This window comes from Cygnus olor, chromosome 19 (assembly GCF_009769625.2).
Source record: "Cygnus olor isolate bCygOlo1 chromosome 19, bCygOlo1.pri.v2, whole genome shotgun sequence".
In the NCBI taxonomy this organism is placed as follows: Eukaryota; Metazoa; Chordata; class Aves; order Anseriformes; family Anatidae; genus Cygnus; species Cygnus olor.
The window spans coordinates 8,029,066-8,043,769 of NC_049187.1; the positions used below are offsets into that span (position 1 = coordinate 8,029,066).

The 14,704-nt window shown below is 49.9% G+C and overlaps 1 protein-coding gene across 3 annotated transcripts in view; it reads right to left on the reverse strand.

Annotated features, from left to right (window-relative positions):
- Positions 1-14,704, reverse strand: part of VAV2 (vav guanine nucleotide exchange factor 2) — a 126,046-nt gene that overhangs the window by 86,223 nt on the left and 25,119 nt on the right. For all 3 annotated transcript variants that reach the window (XM_040531108.1, XM_040531107.1, XM_040531106.1), the window contains one exon: positions 9,631-9,747. In XM_040531108.1, coding sequence (XP_040387042.1) covers positions 9,631-9,747 — 117 coding nt within the window. The remainder of the gene's footprint in view (positions 1-9,630; positions 9,748-14,704) is intronic.

Genomic DNA, 14,704 nt, shown 5'->3' on the forward strand with positions numbered 1-14,704 from the left:
GCAACGAACTGTGATCTCAGCTCTGCTGAGAGCACAGAGGTCCTTTTGATAAATCCCTACATACAAGGACTACAGCACCATTTCAGCATGAGAGAAATATATTCAACTTTTCCAATAATCTTTACAGTCTGCTGGCCTGGAAGACTGGGTTTCTCTTCCCCACTGCAGGGCTGCACCCACCGGACTCGGGCACACCACGGGGACGGAGGGGAGCGATGCTCCGAGGCCGCTGCCTCTCACCCTGCCTCTCCAAGCACTTCTTGCACATCAGTGCTCCAGCACCATCTTTGGTGGCTTTGTGTTTGCACGCACCCAGAGGAGGCCGAAGAGCCAGAGGAACACCCCCACTGTCACGCTTGTGCTCAGGAGCCTCCTGGGATCCCCACCTCTGCACACGAGTAGCACCAACACTGAGGGGTCTGCTGACTGGGAGAGGGCTTTTCTCATTTTTTTCCCCTTAAGAAAACTCAGTTTTCTTTGTCAAAACACCACTTTTACATCTGGTCTCTCCAGAGGTGTATTTTAAGTTAGACACACAAAACAAAGTGAGACAAGAGTACACCTTTAACTGTACGATATTCATTATTCTCTGTGGGACGTTCATTGCATCCTCAAAGACCATACAATGCAAATATCTGCGCGACTGTCTCCCTACCCATATGAGTAATTCACCTGTCTTCAACGAGAGGCTCTTAAAGGCTGGGGGGCTACACCAGGTCGGGGCCCACAACTGCTGGGCCTCCATCACTGCCCCCTGCCACCACTCTGCAGGGCCTGGGCCAACTGCTGCTTCTTGGGCCACATCTGCACCAACTCAGACAACTCAGAACCCAGATATTGTACAAGTTCTCCTCACTGCTGAGCCCCTCTGTGGCCTTCAAGTTAGACACACGCTCCAGAGCTGCCTGAAGTCAGGGAAATCCCGAAGGTGGCAAACACAGGAGATGGAGACGAGCTCTGCCATGCAGCAGAGGTCGCAGAAAAGGTGCTGGACACCAGCAGCAGTAGTGTCAGCAGTGAGGCACCAAGATGAAGCCTTGCCCTAGGATTAGTGAGGGAAGCACCACTCCCGAAGTCCCAGAAGAACATACAGAGTGCTGGCTCCGATCTGCCTTACTTCCAGCCCATTTGCATTTAGCTCCTTCCCCTGAACCACCTTTTTCAAAACTTCAGTAACAGGCTGTGAAATCCCCACCATCTGTTAGCCAGGGAAAAATCTCCACCACAGCTCCATCAGCCTCTCCCACACAAGCCTTATTCATTAGGAGGAATGACTACAAACATTTACCAAGTCTATGCTGGCTCAGAAATTCCTGAAGTTACTAACAACAGGCTTGGGATAGGGAACTTTGACAAACGCCCCTAAATAGCGTGCCCACATCGTTAGCTTTACCCAGGGTGCATTAAGGCTGCTTTCTTGCTACCGCGATTATGCTTTAATATGTAATTAGTAGGAAGAAAACAATGTTGAAGAGGAGAACGCCTCACTTACACACACGCCATTAAGACTGAGAGCATAAATGAGTGAGCTGTGGCATCACCATCTGAGGCTCATTAACTCAATCTGCAAAGCATCGAGGGCTGGCAAGCGCTGCTGTCCGGCTGCAGGTACAGCAAAAAACTGCACATCGACACTGGTGGCAGGCACCGTGCCTCCCTGCCTCTTCCTTGCCTAGCTCAAAACCTGGCAAAGTTGGGAAGGGCTGGGAAACGCAGAGGCACTTGTCTCCAGGAGGAACACACCAGCTTTCCCAGCAGGAAAACGATAGTTAGGAACATCGCACAGCCCATGCAGGTGGCTTTCACATGTCTCCGTGATCCTGGCTTCACCTGCGATGCTCAGGGAAGCTATTTAAAACCCATTCAAAGGAAATTGTTCCCTGCCAGCACTGCAGATCCAAGCCACCTGATCCCATGTCACTGCCCTGATGCACCCAGTGCAGCCCATGCGGATCTGGAACACCCATCACCAAGCTCTCCAGACCCCCCAGCCCTGCACACCCAGCTGGAGCGGGCAGGGGAATCACCCAGAGGAATCCTGAAAGTACAGGGCGGTTTTGAAGAAATAACTCATTTCTGAAGGAAAAGGGAAAAAAAAAAGTCTGGAAGCGCTCCAAGAACAAACAAGCAGCCCATTTTGAAAGAATGGAACAAAACAGTCTGAGATGCCTTTTTTTTTTTTTTAAATTCTCTTGAACAAGGCAGGGATGGAAAGGAGAAAGCAGCAGCACCCCCAAGTCACTGCCTCAGCACCGTGAAGCCCCTTGAATCAGGAGATGGCAGGAGACCTGGGGGTTATTAGCAAACCTCACCGAAACCACGCTCTGCTGAGGAGCCGAGGTTTCAACACACAATTTTTCTGCCCCCACTTTGAGCAATGTTTATTTGCCGTGAAACATTAACATTTCGCTTCGATATGTAACTGCCCGAATGCAAAGTGTCAATGCAGGAGGAGGCTGACCAGGCCAAATCAGATCCCCCCCGTGCGCCCCAGCCCTGTCCCCTTCTCCCAGGATGGGCTGGGGAATGGGCACCAGGCACCCCGGCTCCATCCCAGCATCAGGGTGCCTGTTTTGGGGCATGATGCTTTGATACGCTAACTTGTACCCACTCTCCTTTGCCCCAGGAGGAATCGGTTTGCTGCAGAGGCTTTTTTCTCCCCTTTTCCTTTAATCTGTTTCACAGGGAAGATGCTGAGCAGAATTACCCTGAGCACTGGGGTTTGAGAAGTTCGGTCATGGCAGTGCTTTCAGGCTGAGAGTTTCACTTTTTGCACGTTCTGCTAAAACATGGTTACACCCACACGTTAATCTGTTTCAAGAAATGTTAATTATTCTTCATAACCGAAGCATTTGGCCTTGAGACAGTTTCATTATCAGACACTGTAACTTCGAGAGGCTAGGAAATCTGGGGAAGATTTTAATGAAGAAACAGAAGATCCCTGGCTCGTTACAGAATAAAAACCTCATTTTATTCCGAGATTGCTTTAAATGACATTACACGGGACGTGTTTCCTTCCTTTCCCAAAGCACAAGCACGCTGAACGGTTGAGCTCAAGTGATGCCAGATGCACTAATGGAGCACTGAGGCACCGAAGGACTGACTCTGCCTGTTGACACCTTTCAGTCGTGATGACCACGACCAAATCATTAAGTCACAAACGCCTGATAATGTAATAAAAAAAACCATCTTGTGGGGTTCAAAAGCAGCCAGGCATTTTTCAAACAACAGACAAAAGCTGTAGGGTCACAGAAAAGAGACGGACTGCACCCCTTCCCCTTTTTGGAGGCACAGACGGGTGAATGTTTTACTGCTTTCAGGTTCCCCACCCCCCAATCTTGTCTAATATGACTACAAGAAGAGCTCAGCCAAATCACGGAAGTGCAAGAAAATCAATTTCATACACATTAAGAATACGTGTTTACCCACGTCCTGATCGATACCTCCGGCTCCCTGCACATTACAACACTTCGGTTGCAGTTTGAGGCCCAACAGCACAATTCTCCCATGCAGACTATGGGAGTTAGGAAAGATCCTGCCCGTGCTTGTTTGATCTGAAACATAATACCCCTTAATGTGACCCCTTGGAAAAATACTGGGGAAAGCAGCCAAGAGGGGAGAGAAAAAAAAAAAAAAAGCAAAGCTTCCCAGAACGAACATTTCTGGCTCTTTCAGTTCCACGGCAGAGCTGTGCATCTATAAACAGTGCCGATTTGCAAGTAGGAGAGGGAGGAAAAGGAGAAAGGAGAAGGAGAAAGCAGAGATAACCGGCCACCTCGCAGCTAAAACCTCTGCTTTTTAAGCAGCCTCTCCTCCGGCCCAGCCAGGGACAGGAGGGGACAGCACAGGGCACAGCTCAGCACCCAGCTTCCTGGGCTGGTGACACCCAGGTGTTTCACACCAGGGGTTTGCTTTAGGGTGCAGTAAGAGACAAACTGCTTTTACCAGCAGCTTGGTACATGTGCATGATTTGAGGCCCCGGTGCTGTCACTGGACCCTGAAGACCACAAAGTAAACCAGCGTGGTCCTTTTGGTTGCAAACTGCGGCAGGCTGCTAGGAGATTTTTAATCCACCAGTTACTTCAGGGCAATGTTAACAGGAGACCAGGGGGAAGTTTTCAGGATTTGGACCCTAAAAGCATACATGATGTGTGGCAACACCCCCTGCATCTCCTACAGCAAACACCGCGCCATAACAGGCTGGTGCACGGCGCAGCAGAAAGCATTGCCTGCTGCACGCTTGGCTAGCCACAGAAATCTGCAATTCGTTTGCCCCGTGCTTTAGAGAAGTTCGGCATCAGGGTTTCCTGTGCTTGCTTTTAGCATTCTGGCTGAAAACATCTGCGGGACGCACCGCACCTGCTAACCCAGCCTGCCGCCGCCCCCTCCCTGCATCCTGCAGCCGGGTGCCCCCCGACAGCATTGCCCTGGGCACGGCTGGCCCTGAGCTTGGATGCCCTGACACAAAAGCAACACCCGACCCAAACGGACCCATAAGCTTGCAAAAAAAAAGGTGGGTAGAAAACCAAACCATCCTCTTCCAGTCTGCTTTTGCCATTTGTAGAGTTCATGGTGACATCCTGCACGATTCCAGCTATCTGGAACATGGGTGGCCGAACGTCAGCCAACATAACCCCAGCTGAACAGCGTGCCAGCCTGCACGGGAGGGACCAAATGCCACCCGCAGCTCCTGCGAGCAGCCAGGGATTTAATCAGTCTGAGAGCTGCAGCAGGCTGCCCTGCTTCTGCCAGGGCTGCTCCTCCCTGCAGCAAGGACCTGCAGCCCCCAAGGGGCTGGGCAAAATCCCCCCGAGCAGCATCCACGCCGCACGTGAATTTTCAGCTTGTTGGTAAAGCTCTTTGCTCACTTCTGAAAAGCACAACAGCTTCAAAATAGAAAAATCAAATGTAATTAAAGCAAAATGTTGCCCTGCTGGAGCTAGCCAGAGCTTGGCTGCTCTGCACAGGCACACGAAGGGGAGCAGAGGCTGGGGACGCAGCCACGGCTCCTGCTCCTCTGGGACAATGTCACTGTAAGCACCGGGCTGGCAAGGAGTTAAGCGGGTTCCTGGTTTCTTGCATGCAATCACACACACACACACACACATCTTTTTGCAAGGCAGTTATTCTGCTACTCCCTTGGGAATTAAAAAAAAATACACACGCCCTTCTTCTGGAGAAGGCTCCTCACCTCCCTCCCCACCCGCTGCACACGCATCTTGTGAGTTATACGGCAATTAGAAGCAGTATCGCCTCCGATAGGATCCCTTTCCTTGACACACGTCCAGCCACCACGTAGCAGCCGCCTGAATAACTGGCGCAGAGGGCCACAACAAGGGGAGGGCTGTGCTGCTGCCCGTTCCCCCGGGGGATTTGCAAATAACCAGGACGCAAGGCACACGGGCAGCCCAGCCAGCAGCAGCAGGGGACAGGGTGCCGAGCTCGGCCACCCCCAGCTCTGCTCCCGGCCGCTCCACGCAGCAGAAAGGCACGACTTTCAGTTTGTTCTTGGCTACGAGAAGGCAGAAATAAAAAATAAAGTACTAAAAAAAAAAAAATCCAGAAAGGGAAAAGGAGAGCTGCTCCCACCGCCAGCGGGTTAGCTGCGGGAGGGCAGGCGTTGAGCTCGTGTTGTTTGTTATGGCACTGAAACACAGCCGTTTATCTGAGAGCCTTGCAATTTTCAACTACCTATACTGTTTCACATAAATCTCCCCCTTCCCACCCCCCATTATGTGCTCAGGCTACGTTAAAAGCGCGTGCCCAGTTTTAAAGTCCCCCCGTAAAACACTGCCGCAGGGGTATTAACGTGTGCTTGAAGTTGGAGGTGATGGAGGGAGGGGAACTCTCAGCAAAGAGTCTGAGCAACACAAAACACCACTGGCCCTCAGCAGAAATGTCTCAAAATCCCTTAAATAATCCTGACAATGCTCTCCACACTCAAGTCAAGCAGAAATCTTGTGTGTCTGAGTGGCAGCAGGGCATTTTGGAGGCTTGGGGCTGAGTCCCCTTGCCGCTCTCCCAGTACCCTGTCCCAACAGCAGGGAGCTTCAAACATTTTGCAGGCTCTGAAAACGGGGCTGCTGGGGGCAGTAAGACATAAGACCCGTGTCTTGCAAAAAAAAAAAAACAAAAACCTTTTTTCAGGCAGTCCAGGAACTTCAAAAGAAAAAGTCAGGACAATTAAACACACATCAGGAGAGCAGAGAGGAGTAGGAGGCTAATAAATGGCACGCTCCGCGGGTTTATGAATATTTGAACTATATTTCTCCAAAAAAACGTACATTACTGCAAGTTATTGAAAATGAGTAACTCCCTTTAATGAACCTTGCTACTATCATGCTGACTAATAGAGTGATAAAGAGTTTAATCCATATTTATGTGCATTTTATCTCGTTATAGTCAGTGCTAATAAATTCGCAAGTCCAATAAGAGTTGCATTTTATATCATCACTGCTATTAAATGTGCATGAAGCACTGCACAACACCACGACGTACGTGAGCACTGTGTTTTTATTTAATTTTCTTTCTCCACCAGGAGCCAGGCTGTAGTAGCAAAAGGTGGGCACGGCACCCCTGCAGCGCCCACTCCTGCAAGACCAGACCCTTATTTCACGTCCCTAGTCCTTACCGAGGGCTTTTGATCCACTGTAAAGGAAAAAGATTTAAGCAAACCAAAAGGAAGTGGAGATCCAACTTGTAGAAAAGTGTATTAAGGTGTCTAGAAGGGGCCCAGCTAGAAATGTAGCCGGTCAGCTTCTCAGGTCACTTTTGGCACCCTCTGCCACGAAATGCAGCCTGTCCCTTGTCACGGCGGGATTGCTAAACAACTGGACATTGGAAAAAAACTGTCTGTGAGCAATTTAAACTGGCCTTTCAGCTCCCTTGGGTAACTGGGAAACACTGCAACCCAGATTACAAGAACCATGACGCATCTGCTTGGCAAAAGCCTGGTCTTGCCAATTACCCAACATCCCACGAAGGCAGGGATGGGTCTGTTCAGCTCCACAGGGACTGGGGCGAGAGAAGCCTGCATGGACCACAATCCCATTTCTCCAGCTGTTATCCCAGCGACAGCAGGAAAGCAGTAACTTCCCGAGCTTAAACCTCAAGGAAGCAGCAAAACCAGGGACGAAAATCAATGTCCCAACCCTGTTTGCTGCGTCGGAGGGGGCTCCGCGGAGCCTAAAGCAGCTCTTCTCTGCTCACATCCTGCCTTGGGAAACAAACAGTATCTGTGGAAAACCCTCATTTTCAGAAAATCTGCCAGTCAAGGCAAGGCAGATCTGATTTTTCTTCCTCTTCTAAAGCAGCAGCATCTTCCTTCGTTCAGGTCAGGTGCCTTTACGTACAGGCTGGCACCGCATGAACGCGATCCGCTGCCTTTCTGCCTGGTAATTACACTTCAGCAAATCCAAGTGCTGTTGGCAATTGCTGTCTAACTGCCTGACTGGTTTGGAGGAGAGAAATAACTACTTTAATAGTGCCCAGAAAGGAACCACCCAGCACCACTCCACCAAGGTTCCTGTGTAATTAAATGGTCAGCTATTGCTGTGCGCTGCTCAGAAAGCCTCTGACACGGCATAAGTGTCTGGTAGCCAAAAAGTGCTATTGATCTAAATAATGAACGGCTTCAGGAAGAATTTTTTGTGTGTGAAGTCTGCATTTGGCCAGTTGGAGCATGAATTAAAGGCTCCTTTTGCTCTCAGGGCTGCAGGATTGTGACTCAAATGGAAAGGCGCTCTGGTCAACAGCAGATTTTTCCCTGTTTATTTGCTTTGCCACTGTTGAAAACAGATCTGAGGATAAAGTGGGAATGAAAGGTGGCAAAGACAATGGGGACATTTTGAAAGGCTTCCAGAGGGATTTAGGGCGGTGCAGAGCTGAACAGCTGATATCCCCCACCAAATTCATAAAAAGCACATCAGGAAGAGATCAGCAAGGTGTTTGTGTACAGAATCCGTGCCTCACAAACCTTGTAAGGCTGTTTGAAGACGACAATGCACATGAAAATAAGCAAGACCCAGGCAATAAAGTATACCGGGATTTCTCAGAAGTTTGCATTAAGTTTCCTCCTGAAATCTCTTAAAGCACCCAGCTGTCACGGGTTAAGAGCAAACAGCAAATCGCCTCCTTCCCAAGTCAGAGCCCAAAGGCCTGCGCAGCTCTGAATGACCTCCAAAAAGTAAACAGGAGGAGTCGGGAATGGCTGCTCCCTAACCAGAACACAAAGGAAACCAAACCGCACTCAGCTGACATGTTCCAGAAGTGCTTAGCACCAGGCTCGATTAGCAGGCTTCTGTGGCAATTTGAAACAGCACAAAGCAAGAGAGAACGTGACGATAAAGCAGCGTTTTAATTAGCAGCGGTTCTTCCCCAGCCCAAAAGGTTCCCTCTGTGCATTCATATTCCCAGAACAACAAAAGCCTTCTTGTATTTCATAAATCAAAAAAAACTCATAAAACAAGCCCCTGCAATTGCACATTCCAGATAATGGTCCAGAAATAAATTAGGCAATAAATATCAAATAATATATCCCCATCAGCAGTGAAAATCTACTCGTTGGATAATCAGAAGAGAAGATGCCTTCAAGCAGCTCGTGCCTGGTAGCTCAAAAGCAGGTAAAACAATAGAGAGCTTTAATAAATCTTTTAACACCGCTTCCACCGCAGAATATAGCGATTGTCCTGCGTAATAGCCTCCCTGAGCCCAGTATCCATCAGAGTAACAGCGCAGCCCTGATGCTGTGCATGTCAAAAGCAAGGATATCAGAATGACAGCCTCTTGTCAAAATCGTGTAGGATTTTCCTCCCTTGCAGCTGGGTCTCGTTCAGCATGCGGTGCCACCCATCAATTACAGCAAAACAAAAACGTCTTCGCTCGCTCCTCTCGTCTAGGTGACACACAGCACAAACACAGCCAGCATCCCGGAGCTGCTGGCAGGAGAAACCTCCACATGCATTTTTCAGAAGCACTTCAGGGGACTAATTTTGCCTTGGCCTGAAACTTTCTGACCGCCAGGGAAACTCGGCGGCCCCATTACAAACCCGACAGTGATTTCGGTAAAGATGTTTTGCTCGCAGCCGTGGCACGGGCAGCAGCTGGGGGAGGACAGTGCAAGGTTTGCACCCACACCTGGGCAAAACCAGAAGCGTTTGTGGACAAGGGACCCCACGCTGGAAACGTGCTGCTGGGGCTTCACGCAGGAGATGGTGCAGGCCCCCCAGCTCTACAACTGGGCATGGGACCTGAAATCCTGACCCCATTGCAGCACCCAGACCCTTGGCTCTCCCAACAGCTCTTCTGAACATGTATATAAGGATAATTTGACTCCCCAGAATAGACACTTGCCACATACTTGAGAGACTGATCATGGAGGCTCTGCAGTCTAAAACCAAAGCCTGAAGACTTGATCTCCCTTCACTAATTAAATACACAACACAATCAACCCCTAGATATGCACGCTACCATAAGCTCAGGGGAACAGGTGCCCAATGCATGGGTTAAGGATGCAGAAGTTGCTCAGAAAAACACAAAACCTTCATATTTGAGCTACAGCACAAGTCCAGAGAACAGCCCGGGGCCCGCAACACCAGAACCGTCGCTTCCCCAGAACTCAGCACCTCTTACCTTTCCAAAATCCCGAACATCAAAGAGGTCAAAGGGATCAAACAGATCGCTGTTTCTTAACCCAAATTTGTCGTGACACACTTTTAGGAAGGTTCGGATGTTCTTCAAGCAGAGAAACTAGGAGAAACAAAAGAAAGGGAGAAAATATAAGCAAGGCACAAATTTTAACTGAGATTTCTTGAGTTAAATTCACGTGAGACGAGTTACAGGAACTCAAACTTGCACTGAAAAACGATGCATTAGTTTATTTGTTGTTCCTGAAGATGTCGGCCTCCTGGTGCCCTGTTAGGACTTCTGTGTTCTCAGCTGCACACCAGAAACAAACGCCCTTTTGAAAAACAAGTTTCACAGTTCAAACATAAGGTAACATTGCAGAAAGGCTCGAAAGCTGAAGCCAGGACGTTTCTCTTTCAAGCCTCAAGCCAAATATAAATTACAGTCGATGTTCTACAGAAGCCCAGTGTTGTACTTTTAACCATATCCAACATGATCCCACTGGTTCCCTGCAGAAGCTGCACACATTGCATCGCTCTTTGTAGCTCTTACTGTACAACACACACGTGCATGCACACACACACACATCCCAAACAAGCCAAAAGATTGAGACATTGAAAACTGTAGCTTGTTGCTTTGGGGGCTGAAGCAACAACTTATTCAAGTAACATTTTAACCCGTCCTTGTGCCTCTGTACTGCAGCCACCAGGAACACCAGCAGCCAGCAGAGCTGCTCCTGACCCTGCCCTGAGCCCGTGCCCAAGCCCAGGGCAATTGCCAGACTGCTTCCATCACGCTTTGCAAGTCTTCAGGTTTAGAAGCAGCAGTCCCACGTCTCTAGGACCACCCTCAGTTACTCAGGTAGCTAAGCCAGCAAAACAGTGTGCCATTTGTTTGTGTCCTCCAAGATCCCATCTTTGACAAAAGCAATAACTGGTTGGTGCTTCGTGAGCACTGGGGGTTTTGAAGCCTAGGGACTGCAGTCTCGCTCCAACAGCGATGCCTGGCAGCACAGGGACTGGGATGAGAAGCATAAAAATCTGCTTCACTTGTGTGGCTGCATCACCTGTGTCCTTCATCAGGATTGACCAACTGTGCTGAGCAAGCCATTAATTCCACTTCCTTCTGCTTCCTCAAGCTATTCCACAAAATCTCTTCAATTTATTGCTGCATTTTTATACCATTCTTCTTTTTCAGCAAATTCCTCACAAACATGTACAACTCAAAAGCTTTTATATAAATCAGCCCATCGGGAGTGAATCTGCCCCACGTGAAAACCAGTCAGGGGCTGCGAGCTGCATTTGCAGGAGTTTGCATGTGCTCCTCAACCAGCACTAACCAACACCATGCAAAAACAAACTTCAGCCATCAAAGAAAAATAAAAGAGCTTATTTTTAATTAAAAGATTCAAACATAATCTTTGGGGTCATCACATCTCCATAAACATAATTGCAATGCAGCTTGTTGGCATTGTTGCATTTGGGATTAAATTTAAGGTTGGTGGTGATGGATTAGCAAAACCATCTCGTTAATAACAGGAGGATTTACCTACACAAAGGCACAAATAACCTTTTACCCTTCTTCCCCACTCCAGCCCCATCCACACGAAGCCGCCAAGCAAGAGCCAAGCTCCCCAGCATGCAGCCATCACATCGGCACTCTCATTAGACAAGCAAGTGCCGGAGGCAGAAACCAAAAACAGTTCTGTTTTTCTAGGGCATTCCTCTATCTCACATAAACACCGCAGTAAATATAATCTGTCTAGACTGAGAGTTTTTTCGGAATTTCTTTACGACCTCTCTCGCTGATACAGATTATTTCATAACTTTGTCTGCCGGGTCTCCACAAGGATTTGCACCCTGTGCAGGGCAGTTGCCTGCAGCAGGGCTGCATTTTCTGTTGCATTGCAGTCTCATTGAATTCAGATTTCTAGCACGTGTTTATCTTAAGTCCTTTTAAGCCCAGTTCTGAAAGCTAATGACACAGGTTACAGCCACGACTGCACACAGCAAGAGGCTCCCTTCCTCCACAGAGCATTCCTTGCCTCCCAAGGCTTGGGGGCTCGGGCGAGATCGACTTTCCCAGAGCCAATGTTCAGCAAAGCGAAAGAAGCCCCTTGTGTGAAAGACATGAGAACCTGAACCCTCCGCACCATGCATTTTGGGTTCAACTCCCTGAAAAGCTTTGGCTTCACACTACCTTCTGAGACGTCTCCGAGAGCTCGCACATCCGAGCGGATGAAATGCCTTGTCCTGACAGCGCTTCTACCAGCCAGTGAGCACCAGCGCTGCCACAGGGCTGGGTCGGACAGAGCTCCCCCCATCTCGGCTTGGCCTCGGCGAGGAAGGACAGCACCAGATATTCCGTTCAGCATCAGCTGTATCCAACTGTCTTCATTCATCCAATTAAAATCTGGAAGGCATCAGGCCACCAGCTGCTAAATTAGCAGAAGCTGCCCCGCAGCAGTGCCACTGCCCTTCCTGCAATTCCAGGTGATGACTACAAAAATGATGACTACATCAAGGAAGAACCCCATAATCTGTTTAAAGAGATGCTCAGAAGGCCCAATGTAAAGCACAAAACGGGCAGGAAGCAGCAAATCCTAAAAGCATCCCCCAGAAAGCCAGCCAGGCCACCAAACCCATGTGGCCAGAGCATTGCGGTCCTGCTCCGGCACCAGGGATGGTGCAGCAGAGCAAGGCCACCACGCTGGCCCACCGGCACTGCCACCACCTGGGGTGACAACTGCAGCTAAATGTGGGGGCACAGTTCCCTCCTGCACTATTTGTCTCACCGATCCACAAAGCACCTTCTTTGTGCTTTTGCTCACAAGCATTTTGAGGCTGGGATGGAGGACTATGAGTTATTGGCTTGGTAATATTATTCAAGGGACCCATGTTAAAGTTAGCTACAATTGAACATGAGCTGTGCCGAGGCCATTTTATTTACCAGTCAATCACAACTTAGGACTAGTAAACAATCCACAGGAGAAAGAGAAATCAGTGTTCTCCGTGGAGCTCATTCAACACCTGCCAGGCCCCAAATCAGTGGTGTCATTTATGCAGCTTCAAGCAAGGCGAGACCTGAAGCAGGGTCCTGGGATCTCCTGGTGCAGGGTCATACCCTGAGCCTGGCTGTCACCCTCCTCTGCACCCAGAATGGGCTCAGCCCCCTCGAGCCATCACTTTTGGGGGGAAAACACCACCAGCAACCAGAATGGTCAGTCCTGGGACCAGACCCCAGAGACCACAGCATCTGCTGATGCCAGCAGCTCCCTTCGTACCTCTGCCCAGGCTCCAAAGGCGACCACCTCCATCCAGGGTGCTCTGGACAGGGGGGCTTTAAAAGCCCGAATGAAGAGGCAACAGGAGCAGGGATGGAGCTGAGCAGGACACATCTGGTGAAACTAAATGTCTTGAACAGATCCTGAGGGTTGTAACGAGCCACCGCTACGTAGAAGGCAGCCACTACAGTCCAGCTCCTGCCCCCCCGAGCCATCCTGGCAGCAGAAGGGCCGCAGCACCTGTGTACACCCAGTTTCAGAACAGTTTTGCTTATTTTTAACCCCCCTGCAGCACAGTAAGGTGAACAAACTGCTGCCAGCCCCAGCCCATCCCGCCTCAGCCCTGCAGAAACCCGCTGTGCAAAGCGGGGCAGCAAGAGCCCCATCACCCCGGCAGGATCACAGCAGCCTTGCACCTGGGGAACTTCTGGGATTTTTTTCTAAAAAAGGCTTTTATTATATTATTCATTGTTTTATTAAACTTAATTAATTCAGAGACTCTGGATGAGGTGGTGCTCAGTGCCCTGCTGCTCCACGTGCCCCCCTCCAGTCACCATTGCTGCAGTCCCAGGGACAGGGCACCCAGCAGCACCTGTATGAATCAGACAGCAGCAGCTTCCCAAGTCAATTCTTTAGAAAAAGCTCCAGACGCTCAAGCATGCCTGGTTTAGGTTGGAAACCATCCCCCAGCCTCGGCTCGGACAGAGAGAGCAAACAGCAGAGATAATCACATGCTTCCCAGGCCGGAAAGCCACATGCATTTCTGGCTCCCACTGGAGCCTGCTTTGTTAACGGGACACAAGGAGCCTGTGAAGGCAGCAGCATTCGCCCAACAACCAAACTGCCTGAGGTAGATTTTGAGGATGCTCACATGAACATCACAGCAGCCTCCAGTCCCTGCATTCCGGATGGCGCAAAGCATCCCCAGCCGGGGGACTGGTGCAAGGCTCGGGGTCTCCAGGGGGAAATGGATGATGGGGCAGAATATAGGGAGAGGAAGGAAGCAGGGCAGGTGGTTTATCCAGCAGGGCAGGATCATGCAAAAGCTCACAGCGTTTCAGAGCCGGCCTAAGAGGGAGGCAGTGACAGCAAGGGGCTGGGTTAGGAGGACCGGAGCCGCACGCAATAGTTCTGGGTGACCGGGCACGAATCCACGCTGCTGAACCTCGTCCAAAGCCATGGGCTTTAAATGGACCCTGCAGCATGCAAGGAATGCTGCAGCTTTACCGTTTTAGATAACCCATTGACAAATGACGAAAGTAACTTTCTTTAGCACTTCCTGCCCGTGATGTAAGATTTCCTCTTATCTGGCTGCCAACACAACGCACATGCACCAGGCAAAAAGTAAGCCTCCGGCGGGGAGCTGTGAGCATCTGCTTATCACAGCCTTCACAAACGGGGAAGGGAAGGGCCCTCATTGAGAAAAATGGGAATTTGCGATCATCGGTGGTGAAATGGGTATGCTCTGGTGTAAATCTCTTAAGAACACCAAAGGACATCCAAGTCATGCTGGGTTCCCCCTGTGCTACTCCAGCACTGCAGAGGGGCAGCCCAAGTGGCACGAGCTCAGATAAGCAGCATGCAGGAGGGGGAACAAGCAGGCCTGCAGCCGACACCAAGCAGAGCTCCTCGAGCTCCCGTTGCTTGCTTTGAAGTCAAGAGGCATTGAGAAAGTCTGAGGGCATCCAAGTATCCAGCAGGAACCACAGGGCTGGAGCTAATGGAACTGTGCATTTCAAATTGCACATTAAACCATGACCTTTACCTGCTCATCTCTCCAAATGGCTCTGCCGGATC